The sequence below is a fragment of the Pelophylax lessonae genome (genome assembly GCF_965119305.1).
Source record: "Pelophylax lessonae genome assembly, chromosome: 11".
Lineage (NCBI taxonomy): Eukaryota > Metazoa > Chordata > Amphibia > Anura > Ranidae > Pelophylax > Pelophylax lessonae.
The window spans coordinates 212,994,148-213,019,040 of record NC_138778.1 but is presented as its reverse complement, the minus strand read 5'-3'; the positions used below and the strand labels follow the sequence as shown (position 1 = coordinate 213,019,040).

The 24,893-nt window shown below is 49.5% G+C and overlaps 2 protein-coding genes across 2 annotated transcripts in view; one reads left to right on the top strand and one right to left on the bottom strand.

Annotated features, from left to right (window-relative positions):
- LOC309566499 (uncharacterized protein C20orf96) overlaps positions 1 to 24,893 on the top strand; it is a 59,012-nt gene that overhangs the window by 5,105 nt on the left and 29,014 nt on the right. The window contains exons 3-5 of the mRNA XM_082271671.1: positions 3,703 to 3,817; positions 16,043 to 16,172; positions 19,969 to 20,096. Of these exons, the coding sequence (XP_082127797.1) occupies positions 3,815 to 3,817; positions 16,043 to 16,172; positions 19,969 to 20,096 (261 nt within the window). The 5' untranslated portion in view covers positions 3,703 to 3,814. The remainder of the gene's footprint in view (positions 1 to 3,702; positions 3,818 to 16,042; positions 16,173 to 19,968; positions 20,097 to 24,893) is intronic.
- TM9SF4 (transmembrane 9 superfamily member 4) overlaps positions 1 to 24,893 on the bottom strand; it is a 397,487-nt gene that overhangs the window by 362,038 nt on the left and 10,556 nt on the right. The window lies entirely within an intron of this gene.

Below are 24,893 nucleotides of genomic sequence, written 5' to 3'. Positions count from 1 at the left end.
GACTCCGGAGACACACTTTCAGATCTGGAGATGTAAAGGAGTGTGACTCCGTAGACACATTGTCAGATCTGGAGATGTAAAGGACTGTGACTCCGGAGACATACTGTCAGATCTGGAGATGTAGAGGACTGTGACTTCCGGAGACACACTGTCAGATCTGGAGATGTAGAGGAGTGTGACTCCGGAGACACACTGTCAGATCTGGAGATGTAGAGGACTGTATCTCCGGAGACACATTGTCAGATCTGGAGATGTAGAGGACTGAGACTCCGGAGATACATTGTCAGATCTGGAGATGTATAGGACTGTGACTCCGGAGACACTCTGTCAGATCTGTAGATGTAGAGGACTGTGACTCCGGAGACACACTGTCAGATCTGGAGATGTAGAGGACTGTGACTCCGGAGACACTCTGTCAGATCTGGAGATGTAGAGGACTGTGACTCCGGAGACACATTGTCAGATCTGGAGATGTAGAGGACTGTGACTCCGGAGACATTCTGTCAGATCTGGAGATGTAGAGGACTGTGACCCCGGAGACACATTGTCAGATCTGGGGATGTAGAGGAGTGTGACTCCGGAGACACTCTGTCAGATCTGAAGATGTAGAGGACTGAGACTCCGGAGACACTCTGTCAGATCTGGAGATGTAGAGGACTGACTACGGAGACACACTGTCAGATCTGGAGATATAGAGGACTGTGACTCCGGAGACATTCTGTCAGATCTGGAGATGTAGAGGACTGCAACTCCGGAGACACATTGTCAGATCTGGAGATGTAGAGGACGGTGACTCCGGAGACACACTGTCAGATCTGGATATGTAGAGGACTGTGACTCTGGAGACACACTGTCAGATCTGGAGATGTAGAGGACTGTGACTCCGGAGACATACTGTCAGATCTGGAGATGTAGAGGACTGTGACTCCGGAGACACTCTGTCAGATCTGTAGATGTAGAGGACTGTGACTCCGGAGACACATTGTCAGATCTGGAGATGTAGAGGACTGTGACTCCGGAGACACACTGTCAGATTTGGAGATGTAGAGGACTGTGACTCCGGAGACACATTGTCAGATCTGGAGATGTAGAGGACTGTGACTCCGGAGACATACTGTCAGATCTGGAGATGTAGAGGACTGTGACTCCGGAGACACATTGTCAGATCTGGAGATGTAGAGGAGTGTGACTCCGGAGACACACTGTCAGATCTGGAGATGTAGAGGAGTGTGACTCCGGAGACACACTGTCAGATCTGGAGATGTAGAGGACTGTGACTCCGGAGACACACTGTCAGATCTGGAGATGTAGAGGACTGTGACTCCGGAGACACTCTGTCAGATCTGGAGATGTAGAGGACTGTGACTCCGGAGACACATTGTCAGATCTGGAGATGTAGAGGACTGTGACTCCGGAGACACATTGTCAGATCTGGAGATGTAGAAGACTGTGACTCCGGAGACACATTGTCAGATCTGGGGATGTAGAGGACTGTGACTCCGGAGACACTCTGTCAGATCTGGAGATGTAGAGGACTGAGACTCCGGAGACACTCTGTCAGATCTGGAGATGTAGAGGACTGACTACTGAGACACACTGTCAGATTTGGAGATGTAAAGGACTGTGACTCCGGAGACACATTATCAGATCTGGGGATGTAGAGGACTGTGACTCCGGAGACACAATGTCAGATCTGGAGACACATTGTCAGATCTGGGGATGTAGAGGACTGTGACTCCGGAGACACACTGTCAGATCTGGAGATGTAGAGGAGTGTGACTCCGGAGACACATTGTCAGATCTGGAGATGTAGAGGACTGTGACTCCGGAGACATACTGTCAGATCTGGAGATGTAGAGGACTGTGACTCCGGAGACACTCTGTCAGATCTGGAGATGTAGAGGACTGTGACTCCGGAGACACTCTGTCAGATCTGGAGATGTAGAGGACTGTGACTCCGGAGACACATTGTCAGATCTGGAGATGTAGAGGACTGTGACTCCGGAGACACAATGTCAGATCTGGAGATGTAGAGGACTGTGACTCCGGAGACACAATGTCAGATCTGGAGATGTAGAGGACTGTGACTCCCGGAGACACAATGTCAGATCTGGAGATGTAGAGGACTGTGACTCCGGAGACACACTGTCAGATCTGGAGATGTAGAGGACTGTGACTCCGGAGACACATTATCAGATCTGGAGATGTAGAGGACTGTGACTCCGGAGACACATTGTCAGATCTGGAGATGTAGAGGACTGTGACTCCGGAGACACAATGTCAGATCTGGAGATGTAGAGGACGGTGACTCCGGAGACACACTGTCAGATCTGGAGATGTAGAGGACTGTGACTCCGGAGACACTCTGTCAGATCTGGAGATGTAGAGGACTGAGACTCCGGAGACACTCTGTCAGATCTGGAGATGTAGAGGACTGACTACTGAGACACACTGTCAGATTTGGAGATGTAAAGGACTGTGACTCCGGAGACACATTATCAGATCTGGGGATGTAGAGGACTGTGACTCCGGAGACACAATGTCAGATCTGGAGACACATTGTCAGATCTGGGGATGTAGAGGACTGTGACTCCGGAGACACACTGTCAGATCTGGAGATGTAGAGGAGTGTGACTCCGGAGACACATTGTCAGATCTGGAGATGTAGAGGACTGTGACTCCGGAGACATACTGTCAGATCTGGAGATGTAGAGGACTGTGACTCCGGAGACACTCTGTCAGATCTGGAGATGTAGAGGACTGTGACTCCGGAGACACTCTGTCAGATCTGGAGATGTAGAGGACTGTGACTCCGGAGACACATTGTCAGATCTGGAGATGTAGAGGACTGTGACTCCGGAGACACAATGTCAGATCTGGAGATGTAGAGGACTGTGACTCCGGAGACACAATGTCAGATCTGGAGATGTAGAGGACTGTGACTCCGGAGACACAATGTCAGATCTGGAGATGTAGAGGACTGTGACTCCGGAGACACAATGTCAGATCTGGAGATGTAGAGGACTGTGACTCCGGAGACACACTGTCAGATCTGGAGATGTAGAGGACTGTGACTCCGGAGACACATTATCAGATCTGGAGATGTAGAGGACTGTGACTCCGGAGACACATTGTCAGATCTGGAGATGTAGAGGACTGTGACTCCGGAGACACAATGTCAGATCTGGAGATGTAGAGGACGGTGACTCCGGAGACACACTGTCAGATCTGGAGATGTAGAGGACTGTGACTCCGGAGACACACTGTCAGATCTGGAGATGTAGAGGACTGTGACTCTGGAGACACACTGTCAGATCTGGAGATGTAGAGGACTGTGACTCCGGAGACATTCTGTCAGATCTGGAGATGTAGAGGACTGTGACTCCGGAGACACATTGTCAGATCTGGAGATGTAGAGGACGGTGACTCCGGAGACACACTGTCAGATCTGGAGATGTAGAGGACTGTGACTCCGGAGACACTCTGTCAGATCTGGAGATATAGAGGAATGTGACTCCGGAGACACTTTATCAGATCTGGGGATGTAGAGGACTGTGACTCCGGAGACACACTGTCAGATCTGGAGATGTAGAAGACTGTGACTCTGGAGACACACTGTCAGATCTGGAGATGTAGAAGACTGTATCTCCGGAGACTCACTGTTGGATCTATAAATATAAAGTTCTGTATCTTTACTAACAGGCTATCACAGAGAGCTGCACTTTCCTGATTGCATTCCGGAGCGGCAGTCTAAACACCGGCCAAAGTCATCCCACAGACACAAAGAGCGGCTCTGAGGCTGACAGCCTTGTTTATGGTAAGATACAAGGACGTCTCCCTGTGATCTCATTCTGGTTGCAGAGATCTTTTTATATCACTTTTTATTTGATGATAAAGTCTTATCACATCCGAGCGGAGCAGCTTTTCCCTCCAGCCATTTAGTGGAGGAGTCGGGAATTCTCAGTACCATCCATCTCCACAAGATGGTGTCGGCGATTGGAGGAATACAGTAGTAAGAACATTTTGTACAGACAGTCTGAAACATAACTAAATTATGTAACACTGCAGAACTTTAGATTGTGTTAGCTGCCAGCCATGCACATGTCAGCAGGGAAATAATTACCTCGCCTGAAGGTCTGCAGCCCCCTCCATCTATTATCCCTTCGCGTCTTTGTGCGCCCCATACTTAGCGGGGTAGCGGAATAAATGTTATTTATGCATTCAGTTTTATTAAATCTGCCATTGCTTAGCACATTTGCGAGCCCCTTGGCTTGCAGGGAGCAGATGGTTTTAATGGTCGTCGCGACTCATCCACTTTAAATATTCCGTCTCGCTGATATGCATATATATGCAGAGTAATTGAATTACTTGGATTTTTTACTTTTTCTGGAGAAGTTGCTGCTTCAGATTTACTACGGTTCAAGTTGTGTTTCTAAAAGCATAGGCGTTGTGGTCATGTGACCGATAAATGCACATACTGTATATACTCGAGTATAAGCCGAGTTTTTCAGCACATTTTTTTGTGCTGAAAACGTCCCCCTTGGCTTATACTCGAGTCAAGGAAAAAAAAAAAAGTCCCTGGCCGCTCCGACGTGCTTAAGCTTTAAAAATGCCGCCGCCGCCGATTGGGACTGGCCGGGAATAGCCGAACGTATACGAGCGTGCGCAATGACGTGTCGGCGCCGGGCGGCACCATTTTTAAAATGAAGGCGCCTCTGGAACAGGTAAGTGAAACAGCTGCACTACCTGCCATTATGCAGGGCTGCGGGCATACTACAAGGGATGCAGTGCTGCGGGCATGGTCCACCTGTACCATGCCAACAGCACTGCATCTCCTTTAGTATGCCCACAACCCGGATCCTCTTGTACCATGCCAGTCACCCTGCGTTCTCCTGTACCATGCCAGTCACCCTGCATTCTCCTGTACCATGCCAGTCACCCTGCGTTCTCCTGTACCATGCCAGTCACCCTGCATTCTCCTGTACCATGCTAGCCACCCTGCGTTCTCCTGTACCATGCCAGCCACTCTGCGTTCTCCTGTACCATGCCAGCCACTCTGCGTTCTCCTGTACCATGCCAGCCACCCTGCATTCTCCTGTACCATGCCAGTCACCCTGCATTCTCCTGTACCATGCCAGTCACCCTGCATTCTCTTCTCCTGTACCATGCCAGCCACCCTTCATTCTCCTGTACCATGCCAGCCACCCTGCATTCTCCTGTACCATGCCTGCCACCCTGCATTCTCCTGTACCATGCCTGCCACCCTGCATTCTCCTGTACCATGCCTGCCACCCTGCATTCTCCTGTACCATGCCTGCCACCCTGCATTCTCCTGTACCATGCCCGCCACCCTGCATTCTCCTGTACACCATGCCCGCCGCCCTGCATTCTCCTGTACCATGCCTGCCACCCTGCATTCTCCTGTACACCATGCCCGCCGCCCTGCATTCTCCTGTACCATGCCCGCCGCCATGTATTCTCACCCTAGGCTTATACTCGAGTCAATCTTTTTTCCCATCTTTTTGTGGTAAAAGTAGGGGCCTCGGCTTATACTCGGGTCGACTTATACTCGAGTATATACGGTACTAATGCCTCGTACACACGCATCGATTGTTGGCCGTGAATTTTCAGCCAACGTCCGATCGGCCGATTTTCGGCTTGTTAGTATGATGCTTCCGACAACCGACTGCGACTTTTCGGCCGAAAAAAATCTGGTGTGCAGGCTATAAAATGTTTGTTGGCCGTCAACACAACGGCCGATTTTCCGTCAGTCAGTACAGAATTCGGCCGACAAAAATCAGATGAGCAAGACTGGGCATGCTCAGAGAAGAAAAAACACACGGAAAGTTAACCATCACATGACATCACTTCTGAAGTTGGTTGGTGTTGGCCGAGAAAATTTGTGTGCAGTCTAGGCACATTCCAACCAACACAACAACACTGGACAAAAGACGGCCAATCGATCGGCCAATAATCGTTGCGTGTGTACGAGGCTTAAGGATCCTCAAATGGTATCCAAAGGTGTTTATTGCAGAAAAGATCACATCACACGAGCAGATGCAACATTTTGGAGCCTCGCAGGACCCCTTCGTCATCACATGCCTGAAGATAGGGTCCTCAGAGGCTCTGAAACGTTGCACTTGCTCTTCTGATGTGATCTTTTCTGCAATAAAAACCTTTGGACAAGATTTGAGGATCATTTACAGCTGCAAGAAAAAGTATGTGAACCCTTTGGAATGATATGGATTTCTGCACAAATCGGTCATAAATAGTTACATAGTAGGTGAGGTTGAATAAAGACAATAGTCCATCCAGTTCAACCTGTGTAGGTGTGTGTGGCTGTAATCATCTCGCATAGCCCTGAATGTTCTGATCATTGACATGTACGTCTAATGCCCCATACACACGTGCAGATTATCTGCAGACATTTGTCTGCAGACTTACCTTTTCTATGTAGTGCAAGGGCCTGCCGGATTGCATACAAATTGAAAGTGTTAAGGTTTGACCTCATATTATATGGTTTTGGTAAGTCTGCAGACAAAAGTCTGCAGATAATCTGCACGTGTGTATGGGGCATTAGAGTCTTTTGAAAGCCACCATACTTCCCGCAGAAACCACCTCTTGTGGTAGAGAATTCCACAATCTTGTAGCCCTAACAGTAAAGAACCCCCCCCCCCACGTTGCCTGAGGTTAAAATGCTTCTCCTCTAATTGCATTGTCTGCCCTCGAGTCCTCATGCAATCCTTTCGACTGAATAGCTTTTTTTCTATGCTGAGATCACTATTGAGATATTTATAAATTGCTATCATGTCCCCTCTCAGGCGTCTCTTCTCCAGGGAGAATAAATCAAGCGATTGCAGACGCTCTTCAAATGTGATCTGATCATCATCTAAGGCTCCATGTACACGGGACGTTGTAAATGGCCGTTTAGGAGCAGTTGGGTGTTTTTTTTCAGAAGCCCCTGAACCCACCTGCATGTTATCTTATCTGTTCATGTACACAGGGTCGTTTACAGTCATTTGCAGGCAGTTGAGTTCAGGGACGTTTTTTGGAACGCAATTGTTTGCGTTCAAACGTGTGTTTCCCGGCGTTTCAAACGCAAAGACGGGACTGAACGCAACCGAACGTGATGAAGTACGTTACGTGAAGGCCCTTTCGGGTCTGGTATGGAATTTGAGGGTAGCCCCATGCCGAAAAAACGGCGTGGGGTCCCCCCCAAAATCCATACCAGACCCTTATCAGAGCACGCAGCCCGGTAGGGCAGGAAAGGGGAGGGGGCAAGTGAGCGGCCCCACCCCCCCTGGACCATACCAGACCACATGCCCTCAACATGGGGGGGTGTTGGTGCTTTGGGGCAGGGGGAGCTCTGCACCCCCCCCCCCACCTCAAAGCACCTTGCCCCCATGTTGATGGGGACAAGGGCCTCATCCCCACAAACCTGGCCGGTGGTTGTGGGGGTCTGCGGGCAGGGGGCTCATCGGAATCTGGAAACCCCCTTTAACCCCCCAGATCCCGGACCCCCCCCTATGTAAATGGGTATGGGGTACACTGTACCCCTACCCATTCACCTCATAAAAGGCAGTGTATGTAAATAACGACAGGAGACGTTTTGGAAAGTTTATTAAAAATCTTCATCCGGACTTCTCCGCTCTGGTCTTCTCCCTCTCCGCTCTTCTTGTCTTCTGTTCTTTTGCTGTCCGCTCTTCTGCTATCCAATCTTCTGCTCTTTTGCCCTCGGCTCTTCTTCTTCCTCCGGTCCTCCTCCAACACTGTCCCCGGTGATTATGCCGGTCTCCCGTCTCTGCAGCTTGTTATATAGCCATTAGGGGCGTGGCCTCCCGATTACCTCATCGGGAGGCCCCGCCCTCTCATGACACAGATGACGTCTGTGTCAAGTGCCCCCCACCATCAGAAGTCAAGAGTCCCCCACCCTCCCTTACATCAAAGTGTACCGCTTTACCTTGTGGTGATGCTGGGAAGAAGCTGGAGGCGCAGCTGGGAAGCAGAAAGTGCAGCGTTTGGAGGAGGATTGGAGTCCACTGCCGGAGTCTGCTGAATGCTAAGACCAGAGGAGGTGGAGACAAGGGGGTGCTGTGGTTGCACAGGATCTGTAGGAGTAGTTCTGTCCTTCTCGCTCCTGCCGATTGCTTAGATGGAGGTGGCAGAGACGAGTCTTTCCATAACTGCACAGAGAAGTGCAGGATTTGGTGGAGGAGTTCTGTCCTCCTCTCTGCTGCCGACTGCTGAGAAAAGGTGAGGGCAGAGACAAGGGGGTGCTGCAGGAGAGGTATGAGGGCCACATAAAATGGCCTGGTGGGCCGGATTCAGCCCGTGGGTCTTGTGTTTGATAGTTTACGTGACTGAATTCCTGTACCCAGATGTTAGATTAGGTTGCATTATACAGGGACACAAAATAACAACTTCTATTGACAACCTGCATTATATTTGTCTTTTTTAAAATTTTTCCCAGAGTTCCACTTTAATGGAAAGAGAACAGTTGGCACTTGAAAAAAGGGGTCATGAGAATAGACGGGAGCACCAGTTAAGGTGGTTGTAAACCTTTGAAATGAAAAATGAACAAAGTATATCCTTGTATAGTGTATACTTGCCTCAATCCTAGTGGTTGCTGTCTCCTTCCTATGCTATCAGCATAAGTCACTTCTGACAGTTTACGCTGGCACCAAGGAATCCCAGGGACGGCCCAACCCCCCTTTCGTTACACAACAGGTGATTGCCAGCCTCAGCTGTGCATGTTTCTAGATGAGACTGTGTAGAGGGGGTATCCTTTCCCTTACACTCAGCTCTGTGCTATGAAAAGTGTGATATCAGATCTCACCTCCTGCCTCTGGAACTCAGAAATGCTTTGTTATTTCTGTACTTTGAACGGCTCTGGAGAAGAAAGGTTTGATGGTACTCACCGTCACTGGGAGTGAAAGACAGGTACTTAATGGACACTGAGAATATGGTTTGGATTATTTCAAATGGGACAGGGATATTTATCTCAAGAAACATGTGAAGAGTGCTTCACACAATCAGACTTATAACAGATGCTAATATCAGTTCAACCACCTATTTTCCACACGTCGTTGAATATGCTGATATAGTCATCTGTTATCTACTGGGTGTTCTGTGTTTACACTTCTGATAATGTGTATTGTACTTCAAATGTCAGAGACAGACAGTCTGTCACTGGTGGTCCCTCCTATTGTCTGTGTATTGAGGTGTGATGTGGATTCTGTTAAGCCTGTCTGTCCCATTGTTAATTGTTAATGAACTCACATATTGTTTCTGTCCAGATGGCTAGATAATTAGTTCAGGTTAATTGCATTTCTGTATACAATTTCATTTATTTATTTATTTCAGGTACTTATATAGCGCTTTCAATTTTATGCAGCGCTTTACATATACATTGCACATTCACATCAGTCCCTGCCCTCAAGGAGCTTACAATCTAAGGTCCCTAACTCGCATACATACACAGTAGGGCCATTATTTTTATACAGGATCCAATTAACCTACCAGCATGTCTTTGGAGTGTGGGAGGAAAACGGTGTGCCTGGTTCATCTGCATATGATAATGTAATCAGGCAACCCCGGACCTGTGTGGGGTAATCTGATCAGGAGGGGGGATGGCCTTGCTTTATATAAACTGTGGGAGTTGTTCAATAAAGGGGAAGGTTCCTTAACTTGTACAATCTAAGTTGTCGGATAGCTTTGTATGGGGGCGGCTAGGATTTAAAATCTATGTTCAAGCCTGGGAGGAAGCGGTATGCTGATGGAAGTCCACAAGCACAGTGTGGGTTGCGGTTACGTTACAAAAGGGCCTCAGATAAACGGGTACAACTTATGTAGGAGGATTTATGTCATCTCTGTGTATCACCTGAGGCCAGTGACTTCACTGGGGGTATGTAAGAGTTTATAATTAGGAGCTTCATATGATGGCTAAAAAAATATTTTACTTGTTATCCTACCTGCTGGCACTCTATTTTATACTTTGTTTTATAGAACCCTCGGCTAGATTGTGTAAACTTCTTGCTCCAGATAAAACTTGTTAATGTTCTCTTTTCTCTTACGTCCTCCGACAGTCGCCGCCCACTCACAAGTCTTTACCAATGGGTATTGACCTTTGCTCCGCAGGAGTAGCTAGGCAACAAGAATTGTTAATAACAAAAGCTTTTAGCATAGACACACCCCTAGGGGCTGTCCCCTCAGTCAATACCTCCCTGCACCAGCATTCCCAACTCAGTTTGATCTTGCCTAGCTTAGGAGTAGCAGGCTTTCCTGTGCTGGGGCTTCAGTCTCAGCCTTCTACCCTTTTTTTTTATTTTATTTCAAAGTATTTTTCTTTCCTTTCACTAGCTGTTATTTTGTCAGCTTTAGTTTAGGGTTCTTCGGATGAAGATGTTCATGCGGAGCTGGGTCTCGGACTGGCCGCCCTGGATCCCAGGGCTGAGAGCCAGATGGATCCCCAGCCTGCTATCGAGGGTTCAGCTTAGGTTTGCCCTGGCACATTGAACGACCCATCCCTGTTCGCTGCAGGGATGCTGCCTGTGAGGTGGCTACCTCACTGGACGCCATGCTGCGGTCTATGGCTGCGGTCCACAAGCGTCCTGGCTGCAGCACTCCCTGTCTGCCTTGATAGCGGTTTGTCGCTGGAGACGGCTCCCCACGCCATCTGGTACGGTAAGCACCTTCTGTGTGGGGACCTTCTGTGTGGGTGTCAGTCTGTGGCTGTGTAGAACCCCCATGTCTGTGTAAATGCGGGCTCCCTGTCAGATCCCTGTATGGATGCATTGCCTGTGGGCTGCGAGGGGGGGCCATCCTGCTCTGCTGTGAGTTCTGCTCTGGGTGCAGATATAGGTACAGACATGTGTTGTGCGGTGGCCGCTGCTGCGATCCGCCATTTTTTTGCATATATGCTGTGACCGGCCCTGTCCCTGTACAGCGCCGTGTTTTGGCGCCATTCGCCGCCATTTTGGCGGGCCGCGCTAGTTCGGGCACATGTCGGCGCCATTTTCCTGTAGCCTCATCCCTCAGCCGAGCGGCCATTTTGCCGGAGCCTTCATAGGCTATATCAGTCAGCCAGCTATTGCATCACTTCCTCTTTCTCTGGGAACAGCGATCGGTGGCAGCAGCCTGTTTGTGCTCTCTCCAGGTTTTTACCTTCATTGTCCTGTCATTCCTGGCTCAGTGTTCTCTATCCCTGCGGGATCAGTACATACAGTAGTGTTCGGTGGGCTGCGCTCGCCGTGGTGTTAAAGGGCCAGTGCCTTTTTTTCCCTTCATTGCTGGGGCATGGATTCTCAGGATAGCAAGTTTCCCCCCGCCCTGGTGGGGGACCTGGGGGCTGCTGCACACCCCGAGGGGGCTGATCTGGCCACGGTAGTGGTGTCCTTGGTTTCTCAGGTGCAGATGCTGATGGCTGATCGATTCGCAAAAAGGGCCAGGTTATCCATTTCCTCTGATTCAGAGGGCGATTTGGCTGCTGTGGCTGGCGTACCCTTCTCGGGGTCTCGCTCATCTCTGGACCTTATGGGGTCTGAGGGGGAGGCAGAGGTGGAGGGGGTTGATGTTTCTCCCCCTGGCTCGCCTGAAGAGCTTGCACTCATGGATGAGCTGATTACTTCTATCAAGGAGACACTGCACCTAGAGGATGAGCCTACTCCTCCTGCTAGGGTGTCCTCCTTTGGAACGCAGAGAACCTGCAAATCAGCGCAGGTTTTTCCCTGCCCTGCAGAATTTCATCATACTGTTAATGAGCAGTGGCGCAATTTAAAGAAACCATTTACAGTGCCGAAAAAGGTGTAAACTGCTTTATCCGTTTGCGCCCTCCACCGACGAGCGTTGGTGTGTGGCGCCTCAGGTGGATCACGCGGTGGCCATTTTGAACAAGGCTACTGCGGTTCCTTCTGAGGATACCCCGGTTTTCCGGGACCCTACGGACAGGAGGCTGGAGTCTCTTGCCCGTCATGCCTATATGGTTGCTGGTTCTATGCTGAAGCCGATTTTTGCTTCCATTATGGTGGCCCAGGCTGTGGCAGATTGGACGAAGGTGCTCAGGCGCACCCTGGTGGCTGATTCGGCTCCGCCTACCACGTTGGCTATGGTGGATCAAATCCATCAAGGTGTCATGTACTTGTGTGATGCGGACTTGAATTTAGCTCCCTTGGCTGCGCGACTGTCCAACGTGGCGATACTGAACCGTCGTCTGATATGGCTGAAAATCTTCTCACAAGACGCTGGCGGATTTTCCCTACGCGGGATCTCGCCTTTTTGGCGAGGCTTTGGACACTCTGATTAAAGGAGTTACCGGGGGCAAGAGTACTCTTTTGCCCCAGTCTCACAAGCATAAGTCCTTCCGTGGAAAACTGAGTTCCTCGTTTGGGCCCTCTCAGGGGTCCTTTCGTGCCTTTCGGTCGCAATCCAAGGGCAAGCCCTTCAAAGGCCAAGGCTCCCAGAAGAAGCCGTGGGCGGGTAAGCAGAAGTCCGGCCAGCCGGTTCGACTTCCCACGCCAATTCCGCCTGAAGGGGCGCCCTCACCCGTTTCTGGGGTGGGGGGACGTCTGCGCGGTTTCCTACAACCTTGGCTGACCCACAGATGGGTTCAGGAAATCGTTCGATCTGGTTACAAGATCGAATTTGTCTCTCGGCCGGCGGGCAGATTTTTTCCCTCAAATCTTCAGCTGTCTCCGGAGCGCTTGCAGGATCTGCACCTGGCGGTGCGGGACCTGCGGGCCCAAGGGGTGGTTGTTCCGGTGCCTCATCGGGACAGATTTCGGGGGTTTTACTCCAATCTGTTCACTGTGCCCAGAAAGGAGGGCAAGGTGCGTCCGATTCTGGACTTGAAAGCTCTGAACCGCTTCGTGCGGGTTCGCAAGTTCCGCATGGAATCCCTGCGCTCGGTGGTGGCTGCCCTGAGTCCGGGGGAATTCATGGCCTCCATCGATCTGAAGGATGCGTACCTACACATCCCCATTTTCGAGGGTCACCAGAGGTACCTTCGATTCGCCATTGCGGAGGATCGCTACCAATTCGCTGCGTTGCCTTTCGGTCTCGCTTCGGCTCCGCGGGTTTTTACCAAGGTGCTGGCGCCGGTTCTGGCCCTGTTACGAGCACAGGGCATTGCTGTCTTGGGGTATCTGGACGATATCCTGATAAGGTCAAATGACAGTCAGAGCCTGGTGACCGACCTGTCCACCACGATGCGGACACTGCAGGAGTTCGGTTGGACCATAAACATTCCGAAGTCGACTCTGTGTCCTTCGGTTCGTCTTCCCTACCTGGGAATGATTCTGGACTCTGTTCAAGCGAAGGTCTTCCTACCGGAAGACAAGCTCCGGACACTTCAGGTCGAGGTCAGGTCCCTCAGGGACTACCGACGCTCGTCTCTCCGGACATGCATGAGATGTCTAGGTTTAATGGTCTTGGCTTTCGAGGCGATCCCCTTTGCCCAGTTTCACACGCGGGGTCTCCAAGCGGAGATTCTTGCCGTGTGGGACGGGCGGCCGCAATCCCTGGATCTGCGGGTCTCGTTGAGCCAACGCACCAGAAGGGATCTTCTGTGGTGGCTCCAGTCCCCGGCGGTGTCGGGGGGCAAGTCTTTTCGTCCATTATTATGGACGGTGATCACCACGGATGCCAGCCTGTCGGGCTGGGGTGGTGTTCTGGGCGTTCTGTCCGCCCAGGGAACTTGGTCGGAGGAGGAGTCCTCCCTTCCGATCAACATTCTGCAATTGAGGGCGATAAAGCTTTGTCTTCTGCGATGGACGGACCGGCTTCGGGGGCCGTCCAGTTCGGGTTCAGACGGACAATGCCACCGCGGTGGCCTATATCAACCATCAAGGGGGCACCAGGAGTGCCCGGGCGGCTCGGGAAGTGGCCGACATTCTGTCTTGGGCCGAGACGCACGTCCCGGCGATAACGGCAGTTCACATACCGGGGGTGGAGAACTGGCAGACGGACTATCTGAGTCGCCAGTCCCTGGACCAGGGGGAATGGTCCCTTCACCCGGATGTCTTCCAGATGTTGTGCGCGAACTGGGGTTCCCCATATGTGGACCTGTTCGCGTCTCGTCTAAACAACAAGGTGGGAAGGTTCGTGGCAAGAACGCGCGATCCGCGGGCGGACGCCTCGGACGCGGTAGTGGCGCCCTGGCATCAGTATCGTCTGATGTATGCCTTTCCACCGATTCAGCTGTTGTCCAGGCTCCTTCGCAGGTTAACCTCGGAACCGCATACGGTGATTCTGGTGGCACCGGACTGGCCTCGCCGGTCTTGGTACGCAGACCTCGTCAATCTGGCAGTCGACGCTCCGTGGCACCTGCCGCTTCGGGAAGACCTTCTGTCTCAAGGACCGATATTCCATCCTGCTTTACAATCGCTGGCTTTAACGGCCTGGCTGTTGAAAGCCAGGTCCTGAAGGATAGGGGTCTCTCCCCTGAGGTCATTCCCACTTTGATCAAGGCTAGAAAAGCCTCTTCGGGAAAAATTTACTACCGTACTTGGAAAGCGTACTTTGCCTGGTGTGAGTCCAGGGGGTATTCCCCTCGCTCATACTCGGTGTTGAGAGTGTTGGCTTTCCTTCAAACTGGAGTGGACCAGCGTTTGGCGCTGGCCACGATTAAGGGTCAGATTTCTGCGCTGGCCGTTCTTTTTCAACGCCCTGTGGCGTCTAATTCATTGATTCGCACCTTTGTTCAGGGGGTGCGACATTTGGTCCCTCCTAGGAGGGAACCTTTGCCTCCATGGGACTTGAACTTGGTTCTGTCCGTGTTGCAACAGGCTCCCTTTGAAAAGATCAGGGAGATCTCGTTGTCTCTATTGTCCAAAAAGGTTGCCTTTTTGGTGGCGATCACTTCGGCTCGCAGGGTGTCGGAGCTGGCGGCTTTGTCCTGCAGCTCTCCCTACCTGGTGATTCACAAGGATAAGGTGGTCTTGCGACCTAACCCCTCTTTTCTTCCGAAAAGGATCTCAGAGTTTCACCTTAATGAAGACATTGTCTTGCCTTCGCTCTGCGCGAAGCCTAAGCATCCGAAGGAGGTTGCCTTGCATTCCTTGGATGTTGTCCGGGCTATCAGGGTTTACCTGTCGTCCACTAAATCTTTTCGCAAGTCGGATTCCCTCTTTGTCCTTCCTTAGGGACCACGGAAGGGCATGGCGGCGTCGGCTGCGACCATCGCCAAATGGATCAGACAGACCATTGAGCAAGCCTATGCTTTGAAGGGGAAGGTTCCTCCCTTCCCTGTGAAGGCGCACTCTACCAGATCTTTGAGTACGTCTTGGGCTTACCGACATCAGGCGTCTGTGGCCCAGGTGTGTAAGGCGGCGACTTGGTCGTCCGTTCACACCTTCTCTAAATTTTATAAGGTGGATGTTCAGGCATCGGCCGATGCCTCCTTTGGCCGTAAAGTTCTCAGTGCGGCAGTTTCTTAGGGACCCTTGTTTTTTTGGGCCCTTGGTTTTTGGGGTGTTTTACCCCTGGGTTACTTGTTTTCCTGGGTTGTTGTTCCTGTTGAGCATGTTTTCCTGTTGCCCAGTTGGTTCTCTTACTGTGGTAAGGTTCCTTTCTCTGATGTGGGTACTGCGTTGCCTTTTCTACGGTTGCGTCTCCCACCCCTCATGTCTACACTGCTTTCGGACATCCCATTGGTGAAGACTTGTGAGTGTGCGGCGACTGTCGGTGGACGTAAGAGAAAACTTAATTTTTGTAAAATCTTACCGTAAAATTCCTTTCTCTGAGTCCTCCGACAGTCGCCGCCCCCCGCCCCTCTTTTGGGGTTTTTATGTACTCTTACTGCTATGCTACCAAACTGAGTTGGGAATGCTGGTGCAGGGAGGTATTGACTGAGGGGACAGCCCCTAGGGGTGTGTCTATGCCTAAAGCTTTTGTTATTAACAATTCTTGTTGCCTAGCTACTCCTGCGGAGCAAAGGTCAATACCCATTGGTGAAGACTTGTGAGTGGGCGGCGACTGTCGGAGGACTCAGAGAAAGGAATTTTACGGTAAGATTTTACAAAAATTCCGTTTTTTTTTTGTCCGCCAGGATTACAGCAAGTGGCAGAGGAGAACAATGAATGGACACAGCTGTGCCGCCTGCAAGACCTCAAAGGGCCCATGTGTCCAGCACCATAAGGGTGTGATAGAGACCACTGCAAGAAGCCTGCCTCCTATAGGTAACATTTATATATTCTAGAGGTGGCAGAAAGTGAAACTGTATATGCTATGTATAGCAAGCAACCAGTTAGGCTACAACTGACATTTTCCCAGCTAGAAAAAGATGAAGCATTTAAATGGCAAATAGATGCATTCATTTTTCTCTATTGTTGATTGACGGACGCAGTTCCTGATGCATATCAGTAGGGTTATACTGCCCCCTACAGGAGTAGGACACTAGGCAGAAAAAAAGTTCTGGCTACGCCTATGGCAGTCCCAGAGGGTACACCCTCTCTCTTCCTGCATAGGATGTCAGTTTTAATCTGCCTAGTTAGGAGTAAGGACCTAGTTCATTGCTGGGATCTTTGGCCCTGCCATACCATTTTATAAGGTGGATGAGCTGGCATCTGCAGATGCCTCTTTTGGCCGCAAAGTTTTTGCTGGCTGCCGTCTGGAGGGCTTTTTGGCCTTCCTTGAGGGTGTTTACTGTTTCAGGTGGGCCTCATCTTTTGTTCTGATGAGTCCTAGGTTGCCTGGTTGGCTATGTTTAGCCTTTGGGACTTGTTCTTTTCTTCTGTTCCCACCCCTCATTTTATGGCACTGCTTTGGGACGTCCCTACTGATATGGATCAGAGAGAACTGCGTCCGTCAATGAACGATAGAGAAAACTGGAACTTTGACTTACCGTAAAATCCTTTTCTCTTAAGTTCATTGACGGACGCAGTACCCGCCCCTCTATTTTGAGTTGGGTTGGTGGTACTTCTCTGACACTGCTTTGATACAAAACTGACATCCTTTGCAGGAAGATAGAGGGTGTACCCTCCGGGAGTGCCCATAGGCATAGCCAGAACATTTTTTCTGTCTAGTGTCCTACTCCTGTAGGGGGCAGCATAACCCTACTGATATGCATCAGGAGCTGTGTCCGTCAATGAACTTAAGACCCCGTTCACACTGGGGCGACCTGTCAGGCGACCTGGTCGCCTGACAGGTCGCCGTAGGTCGCCTGCCATAGAGAAGCTGTGGACCCGTTCTAATAGGAGCGACACAAGTCGCTCCGACTTAGAAAAAGGGTCCGGAGCTTCTTTGGGGCGACCCGGAGCGACCTGCATTGACTTCAATGATATATTTATATACATACAGCGGCAAAGCAGCTCCTCTACGCAGGACCTGTACATGATCTTGCACCTCTAGGTCTGGGGTGCACACACGCACTGCCGTTGACATGCTCCTGCTGTGATTGGACTCAGCGGCTCCGGTGGACGCGATATCCGCCAGGACCCGCTGATCGTTCCCGAGAGAGAAAGAACGGCGGTCTGCCTATGTAAACAAGACAGATTGCCGTTCTGTGAGAAAGGAAGGTAGTGACCCTGTGCTTCTGCAAAGCAGGAACACGGATCTCTGCCTTTCCACAGTACAAGCAACTTCCACACAGTTAGAAAGCACTCCCTAGGGACACATTTAACCCTTTGATCACCCCTGATGTTAACCCCTTTCCTGTCAGTGTCATTAGTACAGTGACAGTGCATATTTTTAGCACTGATGACTGTATTAGTGTCCCTGGTCCCCAAAAGGTGTCATTTGGTGTCCGTTTTGTCTGCCGCAATGTCGCAGTCCCACTAGAAGTTGCTGATTGCCACCATTACTTGTAACAATAAAAAAAAATGTATGTTTTTGTAGTTTGATCGCCGCCACTGCTAGCAAAAAATATTTTAAAAAGTCACTAAATCTATCCCATAGTTTGTAGACGCAATAAATTTGCGCAAACCAATAAATATACGCTTATTGGGATTTTTTGTAGCAGAATACATATTGGCCTAAATTGATGAAGACATTTGATTTTTTTTTTTTTACATTTTATTATTGAATTTGTTTTATAGCAGAAGTAAGAAATATTTTTTTTCTCCAAAATTGTCGGTCTTTTCTTTGTTTATAGCGCAAAAAATAAAAACTGCAGAGGTGATCAAATACCACCAAAAGAAAGCTCTATCTGTAGGGAAAAAAGGGCATCAATTTTATTTGGGTACAGCGTCGCACGACCGGACAATTGTTAGTTAACCACTTTAGCTCCAGAAGGTTTTACCCCCTTAATGACCAGGCCATTTTCTGCGCGGTCGTGCAGCGCTGTACTCAAATAAAATGGATGTCTTTTTTTACCCCACAAATAGAGCTTTCTTTTGGTGGTATTGATCACTTCTTCGGTTTTTATTTATTACGCTATAAACAGAAAAAAGCCTACAATTTTAAATAAAATAAAAAAATATTTTTTACTTTCTGCTATAAAACATCCCTAATAAAAAAAAGATTTAAAAAATTGAATTTTTTCATCAGTTTTTGGCCAATATGTATTCTGCTACATATTTTTGGTTAAAAAAAATCTTAATAATTGTGCTTTGATTGGTTTGCGCAAAAGTTATAGCATCTACAAACTATGGGATAGATTTTTGGAATTTTTTTTTTTTAATTGTTTTTACTAGTAATGGCAGCGATCAGCGAATTTTAACGGGACTGCGACATTGCGGTGGAAAAATCTTGACACTTAGTGACACTTAATGGGGACCAGTGACACCAGTACAGTGATCAGTACTATATAATATGCACTGTTACTGTATAAATGACACTGGCAGAGAAGGGGTTAACACTAGGGGTGATCAAGGGGTTAAGTGTGCTCCTAGGCCAATAATGGCGAACCTTGGCACTTCAGATGTTTTGGAACTACATTTCCCATGATGCTCATGTACTCTGCAGTGTAGTTGAGCATCATGGGAAATGTAGTTCCAAAACATCTGGGGTGCCAAGGATGTGCTAGAGGAAAATAGAGATCTGTGTTTCAGGTAAATTGCAACACAAGATCTCTCTCTGCCTCTGTGACAGGACAGCCGTCTGCCTTGTTTGCAAGGTATTCTGTCATTCCTCTGCACGATCGCGGGTTGTCGTCGGCCATCGTGGCTCCCGCTGATTGGCTCCCTCTGTATCTGATCACAGTGGGAGCAGTGCTTCGGCAGCGCGCGCGCCCCCGAGAGCCCCTGCACAAAATCACGTACCTATACATGATTTTGCGCAGCCGGGCCGCCCTGCCGCAGTATATATGTGGTGGGCGGTCCGGAAGTGGTTAAAGTAATAGTGCCATATCACAAAAAATGGAAGGGAGGGCAAGTGGTTAAAGGAGCACTTTGCTATGCTGGACCAGGTCCGTGCTCCAGTCTGCAAGGTCAATAGGGGACAGGTCTTACTCCCACTTAAGCACGTAGGATAGAGAGGCACTGTTAGAGTTGAGAAAGGAATATACAAAACGCCCTGTATTTTTTTAAAGAATATAAGGTGTTCTCTGATTGGACATCATGGAGAAGCAGAGTGGTGATGTCACAATCTCAACCTCATCCAATCGGAAAACTCCTTGTATTAAAAAAATAATAAATGGCAGTCCGGAACAGGATTCAGAAGACCGAGGCTATCACTGTAGTAGTGGCAACATGATTCAGCGCTTCCACAACAGTCCCACATATATGGAATGTGTTTACTTACATTTGGTCCAAGCTGAACCAATGTAACTATGCAATAAAAAAATACCTGGAGTTCAGATCCTTTAGTTATTGCTTTGTTTATTCACTATGGGGATATTTACTAAATCTGGTGCCCAATGAATCTGGTGCAGTTGTGCATAGTAACCAATCAGCTTCCAGGTTTTATTCTCAAAACTTATTTCAACAAGCTGACGTTTTAGAAGCTGATTGGTTATTAGGCACAGCTGCACCAGGTTCTGTGTGCACCAGTTTTGGTAAATCTCCCCCTATAAGTCTTAATGTATGTATTTATTAGGTTTTCTACGTATCGGAACTGACAGTCCAAAAAGGACAAGGGGCAAACCTCCAGGCGCAACAACAGACCGGCGATTAGACAAGAAACATCATAGGACAAGAGACACGCGTAGCAGTCACTTTCTGCTAGTAGGTATTACTTGTATTCCTTTAAAGTTACCCTGTAATCTGAGAAATATTTCAGTGCTGGCTTCTGAAAAAGTTGTCCAATTTTCTTGCTGATCCCTCACACAGAACATCCCAAAAGGGTGAGGCCCAAAAGAAAAACGGATCATTAGAACTAAAAATAAAAAAAAACAAATTTGCTGCAATAGTCCCCTTTAGTCCAGAGCACAAAATGTGCTAAGGACCCTCTTTGTGCTGTTAAGCTCAGAATACAGTACTTCTTTTCCACCACAAGATGTCCTCAGTCTTCCAGAGTGCATGACTGCCGACATTATTCACCCCACTTCCTCTGAGCTCAGGCTGTCGTGGGCTCACCCCACTTCCTCTGAGCTCAGGATGTCATGGGCTCACCCCACTTCCTCTGAGCTCAGGATGTCATGGGCTCACCCCACTTCCTCTGAGCTCAGGCTGTCATGGGCTCACCCCCCTTCTTCTGAGCTCAGGATGTCATGGGCTCACCCCACTTCCTCTGAGCTCAGGATGTCATGGGCTCACCCCACTTCCTCTGAGCTCAGGCTGTCATGGGCTCACTCCACTTCCTCTGAGCTCAGGCTGTCATGGGCTCACCCCCCTTCTTCTGAGCTCAGGATGTCATGGGCTCACCCCACTTCCTCTGAGCTCAGGATGTCATGGGCTCACCCCCCTTCTTCTGAGCTCAGGATGTCATGGGCTCACCCCACTTCCTCTGAGCTCAGGCTGTCATGGGCTCACTCCACTTCCTCTGAGCTCAGGCTGTCATGGGCTCACCCCCCTTCTTCTGAGCTCAGGCTGTCATGGGCTCACCCCACTTCCTCTGAGCTCAGGATGTCATGGGCTCACCCCACTTCCTCTGAGCTCAGGCTGTCATGGGCTCACCCCCCTTCTTCTGAGCTCAGGATGTCATGGGCTCACCCCACTTCCTCTGAGCTCAGGCTGTCATGGGCTCACTCCACTTCCTCTGAGCTCAGGATGTCATGGGCTCACCCCACTTCCTCTGAGCTCAGGATGTCATGGGCTCACCCCACTTCCTCTGAGCTCAGGATGTCATGGGCTCACCCCCTTCTTCTGAGCTCAGGATGTCATGGGCTCACCCCCTTCTTCTGAGCTCAGGATGTCATGGGCTCACCCCACTTCCTCTGAGCTCAAGATGTCATGGACTCACCCCACTTCCTCTGAGCTCAGGATGTCATGGGCTCACCCCACTTCCTCTGAGCTCAGGATGTCATGGGCTCACCCCACTTCCTCCGAGCTCTGAATGTCATGGGCTCACCCCACTTCCTCTGAGCTTTGGATGTCATGGGCTCATCCCACTTCCTCTGAGCTCTGAATGTCATGGGCTCTCCCCACTTCCTCTAAGCTCAGAATGTCATAGGCTCACCCCACTTCCTCTGAGCTCAGGATGTCATGGGCTCACCCCACTTCCTCTGAGCTCTAGATGTCATGGGCTCACCCCACTTCCTCTGAGCTCTAGATGTCATGGGCTCACCCCACTTCCTCTGAGCTCTGGATGTCATGGGCTCACCCCACTTCCTCTGAGCTCTAGATGTCATGGGCTCACCCCACTTCCTCTGAGCTCAGGCTGTCATGGGCTCACCCCACTTCCTCTGAGCTCAGGCTGTCATGGGCTCACCCCACTTCCTCTGAGCTTTGGATGTCATGGGCTCACCCACTTCCTCTGAGCTCAGGATGTCATGGGCTCACCCCACTTCCTCTGATCTCAGGATGTCATGGGCTCACCCCACTTCGTCTGAGCTCAGGATGTCATGGGCTCACCCCACTTCCTCTGAGCTCAGGATGTCATGGGCTCACCCCACTTCCTCTGAGCTCAGGATGTCATGGGCTCACCCCACTTCGTCTGAGCTCAGGATGTCATGGGCTCACCCCACTTCGTCTGAGCTCAGGATGTCATGGGCTCACCTCACTTCCTCTAAGCTTAGGATGTCATGGGCTCACCTCACTTCCTCTGAGCTCTGGATGTCATGGGTTCACCCCACTTCCTCTGAGCTCTGGATGTCATGGGCTCACCCCACTTCCTCTGAGCTCTGGATGTCATGGGCTCACCCCACTTCCTCTGAGCTTTGGATGTCATGGGCTCACCCCACTTCCTCTGAGCTCAGGCTGTCATTGGCTCACCCCACTTCCTCTGAGCTCAGGCTGTCATCGGCTCACCCCACTTCCTCTGAGCTCAGGATGTCATGGGCTCACCCCAGCAACAATAGTTCCCCCAAGCAACAAAAAATCCTCCAGTGCAAAAAAAGCCCCACCCACAACATAATTCCGGCCAGCAACAATAGATTCATCCCAGCAACAATAGATCCCCCAGCAGCCAGCATCAGTAGGCCCTTCAGCACACCCCATTGGCCCCAGCACCCCTTTGCCATTGCATACATTCAGACTGGAGGTTCCGGAACTGCGTTCCCCCGTGTTCCCGCTGAAAAAAAGCCCTGGATTTACTTTAGTTTTTTCAATAAACCTAAACCTGGTTTTTCGAAATCTTACAGAGAATTAGACCATATTATACTCTAAATGGAGTTCTTGCAATGACCACTAGATGTCAGCAATGTACAATAAATATATTATCTACTATAACAGTGACCAAAGTCCACTGTTCTTGCTACTTAGAAGCATTGCTTCATACTGTATACAGGGCTGCTTTTAGAAATCACGAGGCCCCGTACAGCCTAGCTAGCAGCCCCCCCCCCCCCCCCTGAATTTATCAAGACAATATTTCCACAAAAAATACACTAAAATCAATATTAGCAGACACAAACATAACAGAACCTGTGTGAACTAACCCTTTTTAATAATTTTTTACATGTAAAATTTACAGTCAGTGATTACATAGAATGTACACAACTTCACCTACAGTTTCACCATAAGCAAGTACGCCATTTTTCAAAGTGTGACGTATAGGTAGTGATATATAAAGACATTTTTATACTCGTGGCAATTCAGGAGTAAAGCCCCGTACACACGTACCGATTGTCGGCCGTAAATATTCGGCCGCCAACCGATCGGCCGATTGTAGGCTTGTTAGTATGATGGTTCCGACAACCGACAGCGCATTTTCGGCCGAACAGAATCTGTCGTGCAGACTTTAAAATATTTGTTGGCCGTCACCAGAACGTCCGATTGTTTCCCAGTCAGTACAGATTTCGGCCGACAAAGAGCAGATTAGCAAGACTGGGCATGCTCAGAAAAGAAAAAACACACTGAAAGTTAACCATCACATGACATCACTTCTGCAGTCGGCTGTTGTTGGCCAACAAAATTCGTGTGCAGTCTTTAGCAGTTTTCAACAGACACGACAGCACCGGACAAAAGACGGCCGATCGTTCGCCCGACAATCAGTACGTGTGTACGGGGCTTTAGGGTCAGAGGACAGGCAATCCACCAATCCCATATTTTGTGAAATGTTTTTTATTTATTTTCCTATTCTCAAAGGTAAGCTTATATAGCAGAAGTGAGTCATTGACCAGTTTTAACCACAGAGATCTTGTTAACCACTTTACCACCGGAGGATTTTGCTGTCTTACGTCCAGGCCACTTTTTGTGATTCAGCGCTGTGCGACTTTAACTGACAATTGCGCGGTCGTGCGACGCCGTACCCAAACGAAATTTATGTCCTTTTTTCCCCACAAACAGAGCTTTCTTTTGGTGGTATTTGATCACCTGTGCGATTTTTACTTTTTGCGCTATAAACAAAAAAAGAGTGTTAAAAAAAATAATATTTTTAACATTTTTTTTATATGAAATTCCCCCCAAAAAAATGTAAAAATCAAAATTTTTTAAAATTTTTGGCCAATTTGTTTTCTGCTACCTATCTTTGGTAAAAAAAAATCACAATAAGCGTATTTTGATTGGTTTGCGCAAAAGTTATTGCGTTTACTAACTAAGGGAAAGATTTCTGTCATTTTTGGTGTTTGTTTTTTATTTTAACGCGTAATGGCGGCGATCTGCGTTTTTTTTTTTTTTTTTTTTTGCGGGACTGCGACATTGCGGCGGACAGATCGGACCCCTGACTGACATTTTTGACACTTTTGGGGATACCAGTGACATTACTGCAGTAATCAGTGCTATAAATATGCACTGTTACTGTAAAAATTACACTGGCAGGGAAGGGGTTAACTTTATTGGAGAGGGAGGGGTTAATGTATGCCTGGTGCTTACTAACGTGTGTGGGGGGAGGTGACTGAGTGACACAGGGACAGATCGCAGATTCAGCTATGCTGAACCCTGCAATCTGTCACTCCTTGTCACTTAGGAGATCCGCCCGCTCTGTTTACACAAGCGGACGGATCTCCAAACTTGATTCCCCGACGATCGGGGAAGAGTAGCGGCGATCGCCGCCGCTCCTGTTTACACAAGCGGATGGATCTCCAAACTTGATTCCCCGACGATCGGGGAAGAGTAGCGGCGATCGCCGCCGCTCCTCCCCTGGCCCGACTCCCGCTGTGACTGAAAACAGCGGGAGCGAGCCTCCGGCGGCACGCGAGCGACGCCTACAGGGGGAGGAGTCCAGCTGGACGGAATCGAGCCACTTTGCCGCAGTACAGTCCCAGTGACTGGTCGGCAAGTGGTTAAAAATATCGATCCCTTCCATGATATTAGTAGGGACTTCTTTGCCTAAAACTAAAGAATACGGAGGAATCTCTTAGCACTAGAAGGGATGGACAGATCCCCAAAGATACCCAGCTTACAAAAGTGTTTACAGAACAGGGAAGCTAGCAGCACTGGCATGGTGGGGGGGAGGGGCACAGTGAAAGGGGGGGCACACGGGAA